This window comes from Dipteris shenzhenensis, chromosome 13 (assembly GCF_047967505.1).
Source record: "Dipteris shenzhenensis isolate YYH24624 ecotype China chromosome 13, Dip_SZ_1.0, whole genome shotgun sequence".
In the NCBI taxonomy this organism is placed as follows: Eukaryota; Viridiplantae; Streptophyta; class Polypodiopsida; order Gleicheniales; family Dipteridaceae; genus Dipteris; species Dipteris shenzhenensis.
The window spans coordinates 20,629,973-20,650,771 of NC_141608.1; the positions used below are offsets into that span (position 1 = coordinate 20,629,973).

General features: G+C 44.5%; 1 protein-coding gene across 1 annotated transcript in view; it reads left to right on the forward strand.

Annotated features, from left to right (window-relative positions):
• EMB140 (EMBRYO DEFECTIVE 140) overlaps positions 1-20,799 on the forward strand; it is a 46,960-nt gene that overhangs the window by 21,380 nt on the left and 4,781 nt on the right. Inside the window, exons 8-15 of the mRNA XM_087383941.1 lie at positions 5,371-5,421; positions 5,523-5,633; positions 5,742-5,887; positions 11,707-11,830; positions 11,986-12,060; positions 12,367-12,798; positions 12,890-12,982; positions 13,093-13,249. Of these exons, the coding sequence (XP_087240067.1) occupies positions 5,371-5,421; positions 5,523-5,633; positions 5,742-5,887; positions 11,707-11,830; positions 11,986-12,060; positions 12,367-12,798; positions 12,890-12,982; positions 13,093-13,249 (1,189 nt within the window). The remainder of the gene's footprint in view (positions 1-5,370; positions 5,422-5,522; positions 5,634-5,741; positions 5,888-11,706; positions 11,831-11,985; positions 12,061-12,366; positions 12,799-12,889; positions 12,983-13,092; positions 13,250-20,799) is intronic.

Here is a 20,799-nt window from a genome sequence, read left to right on the forward strand (position 1 = left end):
AAACCTAACAAGGTCACTGGATCCATTTTAGTGGCCCTGGTTTGCAGATCCCTAAATCTTTGAAGATAAACTTCAAAGGTCAAGTTTAATTTTGACATATCGAGGGCCTTGAGCTTGCCAACGATATCGTAGTCATCCTCCTTCTTCAGGAACTCCTTCCTGAAGATGCCCTCAAAATCTGTCCAAGTATCGGGCTTAGGCTGGAGTTCTTTCCACCATAGCAAGGCTTTACCTGACATAAACCCTGCTGCAAGCTGGATCTTTTTCTCATCTGGATAGGGGTGGAATTGGAAGTGTACCTGCCACTTGTGCAACCAAGTGTCAACTACCTCCTTTGTTCTTGAATTTTGGTCACCCGGAAAAGGATCTGGAGTTATATTCGGGCCTAGCACTGAAGCCATGGCATCCACATGCGTGAGTGCCTGTACAGTGCTAGCCAGAAGTGTGAGAGTTGCTTGTATCCCTTGGAGTTGCTGTGTCAACCCCGATTGATTAGCATTGACCTGCTCGAATTTGCCATCAAGAGCAGTCGTAAATTCACTGAAGGCCTTTTTGGTTATCAGGTCGTCATAGAGACCCTGATCCTCCTCTCCCACAGGAGTGTAATCCAAGTCCTACTCTCCCATGGTGAACTCGGGATTTGGAGCATCAGACATGGCTGAAATCTGATTTGAATACGAACTGCGAGAAATAACTGACTGAAACGAAGTATAGAGGAGAATGGAGCAGAAGAAAACCGTCCCGAAAGATGCTGACGGAAGGAGATGCTGGAACCTGGCGAACAGATCCAAACCAGCCTGGTGCCCCATACCACCAGGTGGCGTTGTGAAGCCCTGGATCTGCCATTGGGGCTTGGGCTACGCGAAGATGCAGGCGCGCGTCCGCGACTCAATCCAGGATCAGACCTTGCACCTGGGAACGAGACTTGCTCCCAACTGCACCCTGAGAACTGAACCCCCTGGGCCTCTTTTATAGACTCGGACCCCGGCGCCAAAAATAGCGAAGACCTATAAATAGTTCGTACCCTTGCCACTCAACCCGAGAATCAAGCCTGCCTAGCTCTAAGCCTCCCTAGGCTAACCTAAGCTAGTTCTGTGTACCTAGTACACGTCAGATACCAATCCGTGCACATGACACCCAGCGAGGTCCTTTTGGATTTGGAGAAGGCTTCCTCTAGGTGCAGAGGTCAGGGTGCATACACTCTCGCATCTGAGGGGGGCAAGTATACGGGTGGAAGAGATTGACGCATCGATTCCCGGGAGGGATTGAGCACCACTTGGACCCCCCATCATTGGTCTAGATATTTCTCGAGGACAGGAGTGCCTTTTAGGATTCAATTCCTTCAATAGTTACGGGGTTTTTACCATCGTAGATACTACAGGGTGGGGATAGGGGGCCTCTTGTAGGTTGAGACAGAGCGGGATAGGTCGGAGGAGGAGGTCTTGGATGGGCTAGTGTGGTAGAGGATCAGGATAGTGGGCTGCTTGGGCAAGGTTTGGACTATCGACCCAGACAAATACTATCAGAGCTGGCGGGAGCACGGTGACGCCTTTGGTTGTGGGAGAGTTGACTTCTCTTAGACATCCAGTGGGACCCAGAGGAGTGATTTTGTTTTGCTCGAGTAGGGCACACATATAGAGTGGAGACCACGGAAGATCTCATACTTTTTCTGGATGGTTGAGGGTGGTTGGCCTTACAGGCCCTGCTCTCCAACACAATGCGCCTATGAAAGCACTAAAGAAGGTGCATCCCGAAAAAATGAAGATTGGGGGCTGAAATACGTGTAAAATCTAGTCAAATCTCAATGAAACAGTTCGGTTTCAATGTTACTTGAAAAGTAGGGCTTTTTAGTCTTCCCATGTGTCTCTAGTCTATGCGTATAATTTGGCAAGGAACTTTTAAATTTTGAATATAGAGCACCGTTTGAGAGATTTATTTGTGCTTTTGTTTGCTCATTGCAAATATGGAACTGTCAGAGAAATAAAGCCTGCTTGCAGTAGCAATCTCTTGCCAATGGAATACACTCTGACACCTTCTCCATCTTCACTCAATACGAGTTCTTCATGAAGCCCAAACTGGAAATTACAGCGGAGGCAAAATAATTCAGCATAAAAGTCATTTACAGGTGTGGGATAAACAGCTCAAAGGTGAGCAACAATCATCAAGTGCACGGGCTTGGATTACTACAGCCAAAAGGAACAACAAATCTGAGTCTAGGGAGGGCATTGGGCTGCTCCTCACTCCTATGTGCCTGCTTCAAATGGATTCAGTGGGAATGAGTGGGGAGGGCAAATGGCCATCCTCATATAGGACTGGAGAGGGCAGAAGTAGACTGACCAGCAGGTCGAGATTGGCCCACCCAGAACAGGCCTAATTGCTAGTCTGACTGACCAGACTGCCAACCAGATCTGGGAAGATCTGGTCCTCAAATTACCTTTGCTGTTTGCAGCCTCTGAAACAGCCCTCAAAGAGGTTGTCTACAGCCTACCAAAATACTACCCTAGTCTTCTTCCCCTGTGCCCCCTCATATGGGGGCTCACTTGACACCCATCCATTGAATCAGATTCTCCATTTGCTCTTGTGGATGAGACTTGGTGAATAAGTCAGAGGCATTCTCCTTAGTTGGGCAGTATATCAACACATTTAATTCGTCTTGGATCAACTCCCTCATCAAATGATAGTGAACCTCATTATGCTTCAGCCTTCGTTCGAGCATGAATGCAACTTGGGTTGTCACAATAGATCTCCATAGCATCCTCCTGAAAAACTTTGATATCTTTTAGGACCTATCGGAGCCACAAGGACTCACATGATACCAAACAAGCTAGGATATGGACATGCATCATGAATGCCTTAGCCTAGAAGGATCTTGGAAGATAGCATGCTCAAACCGATCTCGACAAAGTGTCTTATTCTTTTGCTTCACCACCTCATTTTGCTGGGTGGTCTGTTGTATCGTCAACTGATGTTTGTTTCCCTTCTTCTTGCAGTATGCATCAAATTTCACTTTAAGTGAGCTCTTCCCTTTGGTCTGTTTTGAGAGTCTTCAATCTCTTTCGTGGTCTCATTTTTAACTTTCGCATTTCATTCTTTGAACCTGTCAAAAGCTTGAGACTATGAAGGTAAGGCGGATTTTTGACTCGGATAGCGATCTCGTAGGCATGGTCCCAGACGTCTGAATGAACCAACTCTAGTTGCTTTGTGGCCGTATCCATGGCCTCCATTGGGAATGGATCCCGATGTTGCTTGTCCTTGACGCACGCTCATAGGCTTTTTGTTTGCTTTTGAGTTGTGGAAGTTCATCCACCACACCTACCTTTGGCAACTCCTCCAGAGTATGCCCAAGCGTCTAATGCCAGAGTCTTGACATCCTTGTTCTCCTTGTATCAGCATTGCACTAATTTTGTAGTCTTTCAATGCCACAAGCAATCATCTTGTCCATGTTTTTGGACTTCATGGAGCACCTCTTTGTCATAAAAGATGACCCTCATCCTGCTTTTAGCCAATTGACTGACAAAAAGCAAATTCTTACACAAATCAGGTATGCATAACTCATTTATGTCCTCACTCGTGCTGATTTTGAATGGTACGTTGCCAATAGCCTCGATTATGTACTTGCGGCTATTACCTACCCTCAGTCGTGCTGATTGTAAATGGTGTGTTGCCAATACCCTCGAATGATTAAGAATTTATATTGGCAATATTCTGGAACCATTCTTTTGTCTTTGATGTGTTTTGAGGCTCCTCTGTCGGCATACCTGTCATCTCCTCCATCTGTGATAGATGCAGCCTGTCCACCTGGATGATTCCATCCTGTGACCAGCAGTTGAGAGCTGGTCCCTATCTAGCTTAACTTTTATGATGTAGAACTGAATCCCTTCCTCCCATCGTCATGTTAAACAATTCTGTCTCGAGGTCAAGAATTCTGGCATCATTGCTGATTTTGTACATATCCTTGAGGATAGTCCAAGCCTCATGAGTCGTTACAACTTAGTGCAATCTGAATATGAAGCAAGTTAGAGTCTACAGTCATATTCAATAATGATGGCGAGGGTGTTGTACCCAATGATGATGGCGAGGTCTCTGCATCTCAAAGCACCAATCCTCAGTTGCCGCTGGATCTGCAGGTGTCTCAACCTTTCTTGAAGAGTCCTTCTGGTCTTTAGGCTTTACGCCCATTATCTGCCATATCATTCTCACCATCAGGTGGCTTCAGGTTTTTATCTTCCATAGGGGTAAGTTGTTACCATCAAGCTTGCTTGCATCCCAATTTCCAAATTTTGGAATGGTAATCAGGCATATCATTGGGGATAGTCCAAGCCTCATGAGTGTTAACGCAAGCTGAATATGCAGCAAGATAGTACGTACAGCTATACCAATGATGATGGGGTTGCCTTGATTTTTGGCAGGTTGACTGAATTTTCATAGTTGACATGTCCCAAGACCAAACCCAGCGTCTGGACATCTTAATATGCTGAACTCCAACAGTCTCATGGTCTGATGTGGTCACTTGATATGCATAAGAACTGCTGCCAAACCCACCTGACAGGCCAGTGGTTACTTGATCCAATCCGTCCATGGAATGCCGCACCTCAGGCAAGGCCAATGGCTTTATGAACAGGCATGAAAAGGGACTAACCATTTTCCCCTCATCCCTGAACCTGCCTTGTAGGATGCAGTCTTTGGTTAGCGACATGCAACCCTGTAAGCTGGAATGGGATGGGTAAGGCGGAGCTCTGGTAGGGCAGGATGGAAACCAAGCAGAGCAAGGGGATTGCAGCATGAATGAGATAGCTGTTTTTTGGTGAACAAGGAACAGGATGGAGAAGGTCGTACGAATATTGGGTTAATTGATGTAGAGGGGAGGAGAAAGGAGACGGGGGTCAAAACAAGGACGGGATATGTGAGGGGATGATTGGTGCAGAGGTATGCTTGAAGTCTCAGCATTTTAGGTTTCTGCCATAACTATCTCATGAATGTAAGCAATATCTTGATCAACCGAAAGGTCATGGTAATAGTTGATCCTTTAGCTGTCCAGATATAATGATTTCCAATGTGCAGCTTTAGACAGAATCTATAGTTATGACTGTGAAACCATTTCTACTGTTATGAAGAAGATATTTGATAGTGGGTACTGAAGCTCGTTGCTACCTCTTTGAGACAAGGAGGAAAAGGCTTAGATGCCAGCCTATCCTATGCTACGGCTTCAATTCGAAAATGTGACTGAAAGGGGTGGGGGATTTGATTTTATGACTTTATTTAGATTCTGATCATATATCTCACTCTACAAGCATTTTATTGTACTTTTTCCTTTTTGCGGGGAGGGAAGAGAGTCCATTGTTTTTCTTGACCTAGCCAGTGTGTTGGCAGGTTTTTGAGCAGTCATTGCATTCTGGGTTTGCCTTTTCAACCCCCCAGGAGGTAAGAAATGCATATCTGTTACTCCATTGCTACTGTAATTTCCATGTGTAGCTATATTGTTTATTTTGGTTCTGGGCTGCTCTTATATTTTTTGTTGGCAGTATCTTGAGCATTACCTTACTCGGGCAGATATAATTCGCCGACGGATAGTTTTGTTGACTGATGCTGCAGAAAAGCCATCCTATCTATCAATGTTGCGAGAAACTTTTGATGTAAGTAATTTCATAATTCCAGCTTTATCTTGTATGCGGTATTTTCTGAATATAATGGACAACTTTGCATCTCTAGTATAGCTGAATGGTTTTCATGTTATTGTACAGCAAGCTGCCCAGTTTCTTTCAACGTACTTTCCAGAATTTCTGGACCGTTCTTTCAGACTACATTCTTATTGGGCTCGGCTTGAAGCTCATCTTGCAAACGATGTGATAGCAGCACGTGGTGTTTGGGAAAATCTCATCAAGGCAAGGTGTGTGTGTAACCTGGGACCTTGTAGTAGAAGTGCTTTAGCTTCCACTCTCTAAACCTCTAAGTGTGTGTGTGTGTGATTTGATCTTTCCTTTCATTGGGTTCGTTTTTGGGCACTATGGAATCTATGGAAGGACTGTAATCATAGAGTCTTTGGAGACCCTGCCCTGTCTTAATATCATTTCTTCTGTGCTTCTCTGGGCAATCATTCTTTGATTGCCTATATGCACGGGATGTGGGTTATCTACTTTTTTGTCCTATAATGAAATCTTCTGATGTTGTAATTATGTGTCCCCTCTTTTCTAGGGGACAGTTTCACAGTTTCTTGTAATATAATACAAATGGTTTTCACAAAAAAAAGAAGAAATGTGTGTCTGTGTGTGTTCCATTGCATGGGAAAATAATATATGGATGTGACTTCAATATCTTGTCTGATGGATCTTCTAAGACGGTGGTTTGTGTCATGATGTTGAAGCTCATCATCATCATCATCATCATCTCTCTCTCTCTCTCTCTCTCTCTCTCTCTCTCAGCCAATGACAGCTGGATTCTACGCATAGGAGGATTACTTGTGGGCTGGCAGGATGGGAGCATGGCAGAAAAGCTGGAACATGTCACAGAAGCAATCCCCCAGATTGAATGGGACTCAAAAGATATGGTTGGTGTCCTCCAACAAGGGACACAAGCCCAATTAGTTCTGAAGGACAAGTCAGCAAGAAGCAAAATTCTCAAGCAAACCAACAAGTTAAGAGGAACCAAGATTCTCAGCTCAAGGTGAAAGCCACATAATTAGTTAAAGTGAAGGAAGCTCGCAAGGAAGGTGAATGGGCTGTTTGCAGATATGGGAAAGCACTTATTAGGGACTTTAAATCCAAACCCAAAAACCCTCAGTCTTAAACTGATGTAATGAAGGTCATTTTTAAATCATAGTACTAGAATCTAGAAGTGTGCTATAATAACCTCGAGCTGAGATGCCATCCTCGACCCTCTGGTGTATCCAGATGTTGTAAGTCATCTTTTTTGGTGTGTGCTTTGTCCCATGGATCCATGAGGTCTCTTGAGGACGTTAATATATCTTTCTTTCTCTTTCTCACCACAGGTTTTATGCCATCACAACAGCCTTACACAGCAGTGCCGCTTTCTCAGGGTTGACTCCTTGTCAGCTCACATCCTATGGTGCTGTCGTGATCATGATTTCAGACTTTTCTTTTTGTATTCATCATGGGTGTTGATGCCTGCTTAGTAGCTCCATCCCTTAGATCATTGTACCAGGTTTCTTTTAGTCTCATAGTCCCTTTGGTCTTCCAAACACTTTAATAAACTCTCTCTCTCTCTCTCTCTCTCTCTCTCTCTCTCTCTCCCCTCCCCTCCCGCGTGCCATGCCCACCCAACCTTTCCCCTACTCCTCCCGGCCATGCTGTTGTTGCGTGTAGCTGTCACGGGAGCCCTCTAGACCGTCGCCTGTCCCTTCCAGGCCGTCGCGGGAGCCCTCCAGGTCGTCACCTGCAGTCAAGCCTCTTCCAGGATGTCGCGGGGGCTACTCAGCCCCCTTCCTCTGTCGTGGGACTGTGGCGTCTGCTACCGCCGAGGAGGGTGGAATGAGGAGAGTAGATAGTGTCACGGGGGTGTGAAATTCTAGTTACTTCAATGTGCTACGAGACTGTGACAAATTTGGCTTTAAAAGTCCAAGTGTGGGCTTAATAATGTGAATTTAAATGTGGCATGGTACCTAGCACATAAGTGTAATTAATCCCTAGGCCCAAAGGCATTCAAAGGAATTAAAGAGTGGTTTGATGGAAATGATGACATGGCAGGGTCATCTTGCCATGTGTCAACTTCAGTAGCCACCCTAGAGGGCCAGGTGGTTTGGCCTCTCCTAAAACCACTCTAGGCCACTCTAGAGCATTCAAGAGGTGGTTTGACTTTTCTAGATGGGTTTGGTTATTTCAGGTGTTTTTGAGGCTTCTTTTCCAAGAACTGGAATTTCTTCATGCTTTTGCAACCCTCACACAGCTGAATGACGAATTTTGGCATAGCTCCTCACTCGCTTGAACTTTGCAATCTCCGTTTGTCCCAATGGCTTCCCCTCTGCCTCCCCTATGCACTGATACCCTTTTCTTGAAAGGTGTTTTGTAGATTTGGCTGCTCCGAGCAATTTTCCTGCTGGTCGATTTTTCTGAGCAACACTTTTGGCATCTCTCCACTCCCTCAGCCTCTTGGACCCTTCCTCTTGCTGGGCGCCTACTTTTTGCTGCATTTCGAGCATTCCTTGTTGCTGGTCGGTTGGTTTTTCTCAGTTTTGGGGCACTTTCCGGCGATGAAATTCTCCCAAAGGCTGCTCAACGCATTCCTCTCTAAAGCACGCTTCATTTGAGCCCAAGATCTCCAACTCCTTCGCGACAGAAGTGTTCCAATTTGGCTTTTTCGACTGAATTCTTGCTAGTCAACTCCCCATATTTGGACAGCATGTCCAATCCATACTGCCTCTGCAAGAGCTGTATCCCACTTGGTGATCTAATCACCTCAAGAACATGAACTAAGCAAGATAATATATTAAAAATCAGAATTGGGGGACTTCAACATGGTTGGTACTACAAGGACGACTCATTTGATGATACCTTAGCACATGTTAAAGCAACCATGCCTAACATTGACTGGACAATAAGCGACAACAATAAGCTTGATAATCCTAATGAAGATGGTGAAGCTAGAGCAGTCCGTATTGGTCAGAGTAAAGGACATGCTGTCATTGCATTTAATTCGTGAGATTTACGATTCAAAGTCATACGACAGTCTTACAACCTGAAAGGAACCAAGTTATGGATAGCTGAGGAACACACAAGACCTCAGCTGAAGGATAAAGCAACACAATTAGCCAAAGTTAAGGTTGCCAGGAAGGATCGAAAGTGGGCAGTGTACTGTGGAGGAATAGCACTCATTAGGGAGTTTAAATCAAAACCAAAAGACTCTCAGCCTTAAAATGATGTATGGTGATTATATGTGTCTTTTTAGGATTTAATCTAGGTATCCTAAATAAATGGAGTTGCTTTCTGCACTCCTTGGGAGCTGCCGTGTGCCCTCCCTAAGCTGATGTATCATGTACTAGATGGTTCTATTGTCCCATAGACCTTTGATCTCCTGTGGATGTTAATAGACTTTTTTTCTCATGTTGTCTTGAATGATTCGTATCAAGCCATCGGTTCCCCACTAGATTATTTAGAGCGAGTTTGGATCACCTCTGTGCAGCATTCCAGGTCATCACGTATCTCTATCGCATCAGGGGGTACAGGGACTGCACCTCAGGAAGACACAGATTGCCATAGGTAGCATTGTCCTCCTCTATGGCCCTAGCAGCTGAGGGTGACCAGACATGCTGGTACGCACACACATGCAGGTGGTTCGAGAGATTTGGGCTCCACATGCATAAACTTTCCCCCTTCCAGTACAGCATTGACATGCTGTTTCTCCCACTTGGGTATTGCGAGGTTAACTAGGTCATAGGCAAGGATCTCCTACAGCTACATACATTCCGGACCTGGTTGGAGGTGAGTGAACTCCCGCTGAAGCATATGTTAGAGGTCAGCATCTCCTAATGTCACCTAGAGAGAGAAGGTCTTGCTTGTGGGTGTGTGTGCCCAATGTGAGGCTAGGGTAGGATGAGTGAGGGCTTGTGTTGTGGGTGTGCCCGCCCCTTGTGAGGGTAGACATAGGAGAGGCTGCGTGGCAGTGTGGCAGCCACCAGGCCCTTTTATAAAGCAGAGGTGGGTCGGCCTACCCTTCCTTGCTGGTTGGCCATCTAGGGCAGGGAGTCGGCTATATGCCCCCTTGCTGGTTGGTTTTTAAGGGAGGGGCTGGGGGCTATTTATAGGCCCCCCCTCAGCCCTTATTCTCCATCAACGGGAGGAGTACTTCCAGCCCGTAGTGCACTTGCTCTAGTAGTCCTTCCAGCCCTGGTTGTGCATCTTTTTGGAGCAGGTTGTAGAGCAGTTATTCCACACCAGGGTGTAGCTCCTTGTGGAGGTTGCTGAGCGGTTGTGCTCAACTCTAGAACAGCGTGTTGTTCGGAGTTTCCCCCCAGGTGTAGCGGGGCTTTTGCCAGAGATCACTTGCAGTTCTCTTGTGTCTTTCTCTCCCTCTCAGTGTGGTGTGTGTGAGGCATGCTCTCTCTCTCTCTCTCTCGTGTGTGTGTATAAGCCATCCTTCCCCACCAAGTTTTATAAAACCCGCGTGGGTCTTGGTGGATGAGGCTCTGGTTTGTGTTGGAAGTGTGTGTGTGTTCGATCCCTGCGGATCGCTTCGGATAAGCCAAAATTGGCTTCTTGGCATTGTTGCTACGAAGTAAAAAACTCCCATCTCCCATCTCTCTCTCTCTCTCTCTCTCTCTCTCTCTCTCTTGTTACAATTCTCACAGCTTAGCTTCTACAAAGATCAGTGCCTATGTACTTATGACTAGGGTTTTATCGATCCTCTTGGATATACTCGAATTTACCTCCCGCATTCATTGAGGATTTCTATTCGGTAGTTGTGGGTTTCTTCACATCGACTTTGCATTGAGATTGGGCGAACTGAGGGAGTGCCTAGGGAGAGCTGCATATGCACTCTATGTGAGCTATAGGAGATTGAGTCAAGGGAGCATTTTATCTTCAGGTGTCCAGTATCTGAGGCTGTTTTTACTGTCTCTTTAGAGACAGCTTCGGGCTACTCTCTCGCTTCCTCGCCTTTTTAGACCAAAGGTGTTTGTCTGCCTTCATCGATGAGGCAATTAGACATCAAGAGCGCTTACTCATCACAGAGATAGGGGCGAGGCGCACTAGTAGACTCTTCTCAGAGCATGATCACAGAGTTTTTCCAGCTAGACCGCATAGGTTTTCACCTTGTGGGCCTCCGACATGGACCGGACCTTGAGCCAGCACCTGTCAGAGGATGGACACGTAGATCACACTGGGAGACATCCCTTCCATGTTCAAGGTTGGGGTGCGACCGCCGATTCGGGTCACCGTAGCCCTAGTTCGACACAGAGCCTCTGTAAGGAGACCACACTGAGTAGCGCCCATGGATAGCTGACAACACTCCATCTTTGACTTTATTCTACCACTGTCCCACCGGGCGCTGGGTCCTTCATGATATTGGGCTGGATTTTGCTTTGCACTTTGATGACATATGATGATAGTGGTGATGGCGAGGGTCATATGGACATTATGTTATAACTTTGTATTGATGTTCTTATGGCTATGTAGCATGTAGTATGGGTGTTGATGCTATCCACCCCTTCAGCTTGTTTGTATCTGGTTTCTCACAGTCTCATAGACCCATTGGTCTTCCGAAGACTTTAATAAACTACTTTCTTTCTCTCTCTCTTTGAGATTTGTGCCATGAAATTAAAATTTCTCATCATCATCTTCTCTCTCTCTCTCTCTCTCTCCCAAAAAATATGCAGCAAGCTTAGTGATGTTGTGAATGGTCGTGAAAGATGATATGTCATGATTTTCTGCCACCTTGACTAGGAACTCAATCCTTTAACAAAAAATGATCTTTCTGATTATTGGTTGACTTACAATGTCGTGTGACATGTTTAATTTTGTCATCGTGTGAAAGGATTTCTGCCATAGTGTACATTGACGTTTTCTTTGATAGTATTTTAATAGGCGAAGTCCAAGAATTAAAAATTGTCCATAATCTCTACAAGTAGTGTCTAGCATGTGCACATAGCTTCTCTTAACTTTATAAGGATTTGTCTTGCACTTCGGGTGAATTGTTGATGTATGGAGTGGATCAATCATGATGGAAATTCTTAGCATGGGGACTTTTTGGCATGCCTAGTGGGTGGATGGTTGAAATATGGAAAGGGTATATAGCCATGGAGCTTAGTCTTGGTAATTTCATGGAGGTTCGCACAATCTACAAGAGAGCCTACAGCAGAAGACTTGAAGGGAATGGTACTGAGGTATGCATTACATTGTTTAAGCTGCAATTCAGATTTTCTACAGACTTACTGTTGCTGCGTGAGGGCTGGATCCCAAAATTTTCTGCTCTCATTGCTTACACTCAAACATTGTTGTAGACAATTTGTCCCTGAAAGACAAGATGTATGGGTATCAGGTTTTGTGTGAAGCATGGTTGCTCTTTGAACGGGAGTATGGTTCTTTGGAAGATTACGATCGTGCGTTATCAAAGGTGTGTGACAAGTTTTCAATGCAATTCTAAATGATTGAGTGGTATTCATTGTTCTCTCCTTGTTCGTTGATGACTTCCACTAGCTTTTTCTTGGCTTAGAGTAGTTGTGTAGAGCCTCAATGTGCTTGCTATGGTCCATAGATGGGATAAAATCTATCACATTTCAAAACATGTATATACATGGAATGCTATCTACGCTGGAAATACCATATACATTTATTTTACAACATGGCCATCACTTCCCATTCGTTTTTGTGTGAGAAAATTCTGTCAAGGTCATAGTTTCTGATGGGTTACAATTTACAGATTACGCCCAGGTTGGCTGAAGTAAAGCAATTACAGCAACAGCAGGATACAAAATCTGCATCAACAACAGCCAGAGATATAAAAGAAGCTAAGCAGGATACTGCAACTACTGGGAGAAAAGCAAGGAAGAAAGATAACTTTGCATCTGTCAATGATAAACAAGCCAAAACGGACAAGAAGAAACGGAGTTTTGAGCAAATTGATGCCCATCCAGAAAAAAAATCAAAAAAGAGAGCTAAAACTGTGACATCTGAAATAGTAGATGGAGTGAGGAGTGGCAATGCAGAGGAAGACAAAGTTGAGGACATGGAGTCCGCTCATGTAGAATCTGGGCAGGAACACAAAGAGACTCAGCATGAAAAGCCGGACTCGGCACAGAAGGCTCTTTACACAGATGATTGCACAGCTTTTGTGTCTCAATTTGGATCTGAGGTGGGCCTTGACTGTTGTATATGTCACCACCTAATGCTGATAGCATCCAGTTACTCAACCGTTAATCAGGATCTCTTTAATTTTACCCCAGGTTACTGAAGAAGAACTTCGAGAGTTTTTTGCTCCATGTGGGGGACTGAAAGAAGTTCGACTCATGAAAGATCGCATAACTGGGAAATCAAGGGTAAGTGGTGAAGCTTGTGTTCCTTGCAGTGAATATAGTGAAGTTTGAAACTGGTAAATGTATGATCTAATTTATGCCTGATAATTTCTTCTACAAGTTTTGGTATACAGGGCTTTGCCTATGCAGAGTTTGAGAATGAGCAAGGTCTCACTGCAGCTACTTCAAAAAACCGACAAAAATTGAAGGGATACAAGGTCAAGGTTGTGCAGTCAGATCCAGCGATGAATCGTAAAAAGGCTGCAGCAGGACAGGGGATTGAAGGCCATGGTATGCTTACCTGTACTCTTTGCTTTAACTGTTGTTTTAAATGGTTTTCTCTATCTCAAGCTTTGGAACGTACTGAATAAATGAAGTATATAACCAACATATGCACATCATCTGCCTTAAAAATTAGAGCGTCATAAATGAAAAGGCACAGCCTTTGTTATTTAGTCTTGCACCATTTCTCACTGTGCTCCTTAGAGATGGACTTCAATGTGATGTCCATTCCCTTGACTGAAGTGAGAAGATCTTCTATAATTTTGAGTAACAGTTTGATGGCTATACGCGTTCTTAGGTGTGATGATGGCAATGAAAGGATATTGGAAAAGATTGCACATGTGTTTAGCTATAAAACCTTCACATGAGGGTTTGTGTTCTTGTCGTTTGTTTTCTTGATTGTTTGTTCCAATAATAGGAGGAATGGATACCTGCGGGCGAGCGCCGAGGCCTCGGTCTTCGAACTTAGGACGGTCGTAATAATAGTATGTGTACTATCATTGGGATTAGGACTACTATTGGTAATATTGTATGTAGTAGTAGGAAAAAAAAGGCTAGGGACTATCTTGAAGTAACTGAAGCATCATATGAGCTAAAATGTGCACATGTATATTAAGAATATTCAACACTCCATGCAATTTGGGCGAGCACAATTTCTGTACTGGAAGAATCGGCAAGCTTTTCTTGCCATGCTTTGACCGCCAGAAAATTTCCATAATGGTGGACATGAAGGAAGACAAATCCTTCTTAGTGAAAAAAATCAATGGCAGATATAACTGAATATAAGCCACCAAAATAGAGTGCACTATCTGAAGCCGAACATGCAACGGCCAGGTTGCCAATTTCCAATACTCTAGCTTTTTCCGAAGCTTGACCATCACCCAATCAGTTTGTTGATGACGAGTGAGACCCCATCCCCAAGGGTACACTCACACACACACACACACACACAAACACACATTTACACACACATTTTTTACATTTTTTAGTGGAAAACTTTGATTGATTATATTACAAGAGTAGCGACCTCAAAATGAGGTAGCCGAAATTACATCAGCTGAAAATTTTAGTGTATGCTAGATATACATCATGATCTATGCAGCGCGTCTGCAAGCAATCAAAGAAGGATTGCTGCAGAGAACGCTTAAAAAAGCCAAACAAGGAAAATATAGGATTACCAAAGACTTTACAGTTCCTATCTGTCCATAAAGTCCAGAGTGAATAGCGAACCCAAACAAAGAAAAGATGAAACTCCGGTCTGGGTGGATGAAAACCAAAGAGCTAGAAAGACTTACCAAAAGGAATAGTCGGGAATCTCGCTCGCAGGCACTGCTAAAGAAGATCAATGAACTCCCGAGAGCATGGACAAAACTTGAATAAATGAGGCACAGTCTCCTGAGAACTCAAACATTTGTGGCAATGAGTAGGAGCAATGTTTCTACGAGCCAATCTCTGAAAAATGTCCAGAAACACTCGCTAGAACAAAACCTGTTGCCGAAGAGGAGTTTTGTAGGCCCAAAGCTACTGTAATCTCTTTCTCCACCACTTGGTTGGGTGATGTATTTGCCAAATAGAATTGCCTTTCTTTGAAACCCAAGGTTGAGGCAAAAGGATTTTGTACAATGCAGGCATCGTAATCTGAGATAGCCTCAAAGGGCGAGAAGAGGATCGTGGGGAAGTTAAAGTCCAATCCTCCAACCTGTCCTGAAGTTCCAAAGGGGAACAAAAGGCGAAAGCATATAACTTATAAGCAATTTGTTGCTACAAAGCACGATAATGAGAGCCAAAGCCATACCGTGTAGTTGCCAGAGAAAAAGGTAGGACAGAGGCATCATCATGAATAACATCAGCAACAGAAGTGATGCCCTTAAAAGAAACAAAGTAGGAATGGCGAGGTTCTTGTAAAGCCAGTGGAGACTGAAAAACTGTCGACCAGTGAGCTTTCAGCTCGCAAAGAATTACCCGGCAAAGACTGTTGGCCATGCCATCCCAGATGAGAGAGGACGTGCTTCCAATCAAGAAGCAAACTGGAGACCAAAGGGCATCCAGACAAAGGGCCATCAATGTGAGCAAATAAGAAATCCCAGTAATTGATTTGCCAGTGACCAAAGGCAGAAATATTGATATGTGTGACTAGAGATCTAATCATAAGAGCCCAAGGCTGATCACCTTGCAGAAATTGCAGCAACATTTTCCCCCTGTGAGCAAGGATGTGCACCTGGATATTTGTGATGTTCAAACCACCATGCATCTTAGGAGAACAAAGTCGATTCACTGAAAGCAGCGCGAGCTGCCATGTTTGGAACGCTAGAAGATTTCCATAATGGCAGACATGAAAGAAGCAAGATTTGCCTTGGTGAACAGGATCAAAGGCAAATAAAATTGAATATATGCCACAAGGATGGACTGCACTATCCGAAGCCGAACATGCAAAGGCCAGGTTGCCAATTTCCAATACTCTAGCTTTTTTCGAAGCTTGACCATTACCCAATTAGTTTGTTGACGATGAGTGAGACCCCACCCCAAAGGGTAACCAAGATGACGAACAATCTGAGTGGGAGGAATGATTTCCCCTGGCCACAAAAGACTATGCCAGTCTTTAGAATGCAATGGGAGCAGCTTAGACTTTTGAAAATTTACATGAAGACCAGCTGCCAAACCATAAACAGAGAGAGCCTGCATCAAAGCAAAAAGATCATTTTGCATATTCTTCGGGGTAAAGAAAGAATCATTAGCATAGGCTTGAGCAACCATGCTGTGATTTGGATCCAATTCCAAACCATGAAGGGAGCCTGTAGCCACGAGATGATCAATATATTGCAGCATAGGATGGGTAGCAATGGCATACAATAAAGCACTAAGGGGACATCCCTGACGGACCGAACAACTCATCAGAGAGATCTCCAGAAAGAATGCAAGCTGCATTGCTGTCCCTGTAAAGCCAGTAAATATAATCTGCTGCATTTTTGTTCCAAATTCCAAAGCTTGCATTGTTTGCGAGATGAATTCCCATTGAACTGTATCAAAATCTTTTGCAATATCCACTTGTAAGAGCAGAACATCTTGTTGCGTGTATTTGGCATATCCAATCCCAATGTAAGCATTGGCAATATTAGCTGTGATATGCCTAAGGGGAACGAAGCCGTATTGCGAAGGATGCAGCCCATCATGCAAATAACCTTTAATACGGTCAACAGCCATTTTGGCTATGATCTTATAAATGACTGGCATGAGGGTTATTGGTCTCCAATCAGTGAGCGAATCACATAGCTGGTTTTTTGGAAGGAGCTTGACAAGTCCTTTTTTCCATGACATAGGCATTTGCTGATTTTCCGAGGCTGAATTAACCATTTGCAGCAAAGTAGGTTTGAGGATATCCCAGAAGGCAAGAAAAAATTCCACAGTGAGACCTGGAGATTTCCATTTGTCACAGGATTTAACAGCGTCTGACAATTCTCTTTTAGTGAAATACACACTTTTTTTTTGGGTGAAATCTTTGATTGGTTATATTATATGATTAGCAACCTCAAAATAAGGTGCTACAATTACATCAACTGAAAATTTCAGTATATGCCAAAAAGACCTCATGATCTATGTAGTGGGTCTACAAGCAATCAAAGAAAGATTGCTGCAGAGAACGCCTGAAAAAGCCCCACACACACACACACACACACACACACACACACACACACACACCCTTATATACATATACATATACATACACACACATGTTTTTTGGGGGTGAAATCCATTTGTCATTGTATTACAAAGAACAAGGAAGTGATCAGCTTTCCTATTTAGCCTCATGTACTCCTCTTTCCATCGTTGCATCGTTGCTTTCAAGCTTGTTTCTAAAAAGTGAAATCCAATGCTTATGGATAGAGACAATAATGTATGATTGGACTTATTCTAGTCTTACTTATCTTTATGTGCCATTTTGTAATTTAAGTATCCCATGTGATTCCTCGGCCGGAACACATTGGCTCTAATCCTCATGATTAGTACCCGTAGTGGTGAGTTTAAGAGACTCGGTCCCACGTGGCATCTGATTATGCCTCTGTCCACTGTCCATTGTCACCAAACTCGCTGTAACAGTGTGGTATGGCTTAAGTCGACCTTCCATTAGGTGCTCTCGATGCCTAACTGCCTCATGGATGAGGGTACTAAGCATCTCTGATTTGGATAAGAAAGGAAGTGGGAGAGGCAGTTCAAAGCTCTTTCTAAAGAGACAATAGTAGCGGCCTCAGATCTCATAGTACAATGGGCACCTGAAGATGAAATGCTCCTTTAACTCGATCTCTTGTAGATCACACAAGGTACAAATCCATCTCTCCCTGGGTACTCCCTCAGCGCGCCCACTCTCAGTGTGATGAAACCCAAAACTGCCCAATAGATATCCTCAATGAATGGGGGAGATGGATCCAAGTATATCCTGGAGGATCAATAAAGCCCTCATCGAAAATGCTCAAACAATGATCTCTGTAGAAGTTGAGCTTCACTGGGAGCTCACTCGGTGCCAACCAAGGAGGGATGAAGGGAGAGAGCTAAGAAAGAGAGGGGGTGCGAGAGATAGAGAGGGGGGTGTGAAAGAGAGATGCGGGGAGAGAACTGAGAAAGCAAGATGCAAGGGGAGAGAACAACAAAGAGAGGGCATAAAGAGAGAAAGGGAGGAGAGAGATAGAGTGAGAGAGCAAGACACAAGGGGAGAAAGAGATAGAGATACGGGAGAAAGAGAGGAGGTGAGAGAGAGGGGAGTGGGTGTGAGAGACATGAGAGAGAGAAAGAAAGAAAGAAATATTATGTCCGTAGAAGGCCTTGTAGGCCTATAGGACAAAGTGCAAAACCACCAAAAGGGAAAGGAAATCATACAAGCCACAAAGGGCTGGAGCAAAGGGCGCGCTAAGGCCCTTGCTGAGTACTATGCTGAAAAAAGAAAGAAGCTCAATAGCTCAAGCAAAATCAAGTACAAAACATATCATGTGCTATCTGAAGTAGGCTAAGAGACTGGAGCTGGAACTCAGAACTCAGAATCCAAAACCCGGCACTGTGGTGGCTCGTCTATGAGCGGTGAAAATGTCTTGGATCTACGTCTATCGGGCTGTTTCATGCTGCGGTGGCGAAGGGGGACGTGGTCTCCTCGATCTCTAAATCGGCTGAGCTATGTTCAGAGTGACCCCTCGTCTCAGACGGTCTCCTCCGAGGAAAGATGTAATAGGGCTGACCTCAATAGAGGGTGCTCTGGTTGCTCTCCGTGTCGCGGGTGGCCTCTGCACCCCTCTCTTAGAAATCCAGATTGCTCACATATCGGCTAGCTCCTCCTCCACCCCACTATGTCCTGGGGCTGACTTAAAAACATAGAAATCTGTGGCTCGCCACTATGTTTGTGTTGGATAAATTGATGTTTAGGGGACACACTTATGGACATGGTCATGTGGTGTGTGTGCGCCAGTGTGCTAGTGCTTGTGTAGGACATGGTGTGTGTGCTAGTGAGCACCATGGTAGGTGTGTCAGGTGACTCATCAGTTAGGTGTCACCCATCTAGGTATGATTGAGAGATTCATGGAGGTGGTGGCTTGATTATAGGATCTTGGTGGCTTCTGTTGTGACATCACATATGATGTACATTGGATATAACATGGTGCCTATATAATGGCCCTCTATTCATGAATACAAGTACTTGTCATTGCTTCTATCTCATGTACTCTCTGCCTCTACCATGATCTCAATTATGTTCCTTCAAATGGTATCAGAGCCTGGTTGACTGAGGCTTGACTTGCTGCCATGTGGTCATCCCTACCAAGCTTCCTTTTCTCATCCATGGAGTCGTTGGAACAATCCGAAGAGCAATTGCAGCTTCAAGTTCCCCTTTCAGCGTAAGCGCCCAACCGCATGTGTATGCCAAAGGAGGCTGTCGGGAGGTTTGACGAGAGGGATCCCCATGTTGGCCTTCGGGTCGGTTCATCATCTCGTGAGGCCGAAGAAGACTTGAATCTGGCTTCAGACCGGTGACACTCAAAAGTGAAGGGATTACAGGTGCGGACATATGGCAGACATTTTTTTTTGCTGAGGGTGGGGTCTCAAAGGTCTGGCAACGACATACGCGGATTGCAGCTTCTTGCGGAACTGTGTGCCAAATGGCCTTGCTCATCATTCTTCTGGTGGCAATAGCGATCGCGTGTTTGACTCTTCTGATTGACAATTTTTTAAATGGATTTTTGATTTGGATTCATCAAGATCTTGGACCATGGGGACCTGTTGCATCTTGGACCATGGGGACCTGTTGGGCAGGCGTAGAGAAAGTGTTCCTCTGTCTTAATCACTCCCAGTGTTCATAGCATGTAGATCTACTGCTCTCTGGGTATACGTGCTGCTCTCCCTTTTGAAGGAACATGGTAGAGAGAGAGAGAGAGAGAGAGAGAGAGAGAGAGGGTAGGCTAGGGAGAGAGGAAGTGATACTCAAAAGGAGACATAATGAAATGACTAGAGCAATGAACAAAAATGAGAGTACTCACATGTAGACCAAAGAGCTTGTAGCTTGATACTTGATTGATTTGACACTAGACAAGTACAGCTCTTATATAAGAGCACATACACACATATGAACATGTATGCATATGGGAAAACTCCCAATATGACACGGGGCATCCATAGGACACACTAGACTAGAACTCACACTAGAACACACATTTTTGACTTACTTTGGCTTCATATTCCAACACCCCTCCATGAAGGCAAGGTGAGAGACTACTGGAATGGAACCAACAATAGAACATGACAATGACGGTCTAAGGTGAGGGACTATTGGAATGGAACCAAGAACAGAACATGACAATGGCGGTCATCAAACTGTGCACCCTATGTAACTCAGAGGCTAAAGTCTGAGCGTGTTCAGAGGTTGATCCAAGCACTCTCATGGCTTGAGACTCAACATGCTCAGAGTCTCACGTTATAGCATTGCTACATGACCAGCTCATAGGTCTAGGAATACACCAACATTTTGGAACTCTGCCAGGCTTGATAAACAAATAGACCTATCAAAGCCAATACATGGCTCCCACAATGCATCCCCCTCTAAACCTATCAAAGCCAATACAAGGCTCCCAGAGTACATCCCCTCCTGGCTCCAGGGGCTAATGAGAGACATGGCACCACACACCAAAACAAAATAGGAAAATACATTTTTTTAGGAGGACTATCCAAGGCAGAGAACCTTTGACTCAACACGCATGATTTATTTGCATTCATTTTGGGGGACAACCTAGGGTAGAGTACCCTTGACTCAAACAAGAAAGTAGTAAAGATATATTTCATTCATTTTATGCATAGCAAGGGTAGAGAACCCATGTGCCCGAAGTAGCTACCACACAAGAGTGCACATCCTAATGCAAAGAGGTATGTCAGTGAAGAACCAGGCGAGAATGCCCTCGAATGATGTGTCGATGAAGGCCATAGGAGCAGCTACCAAGAGAGATCACGTCATGGCTCTCAATTTGCCAATTGGAGAGTCACCGAATGCGCAAAAGAGGAAACAATGAGCGAAAGTGCTCAAGGGAGCTCAA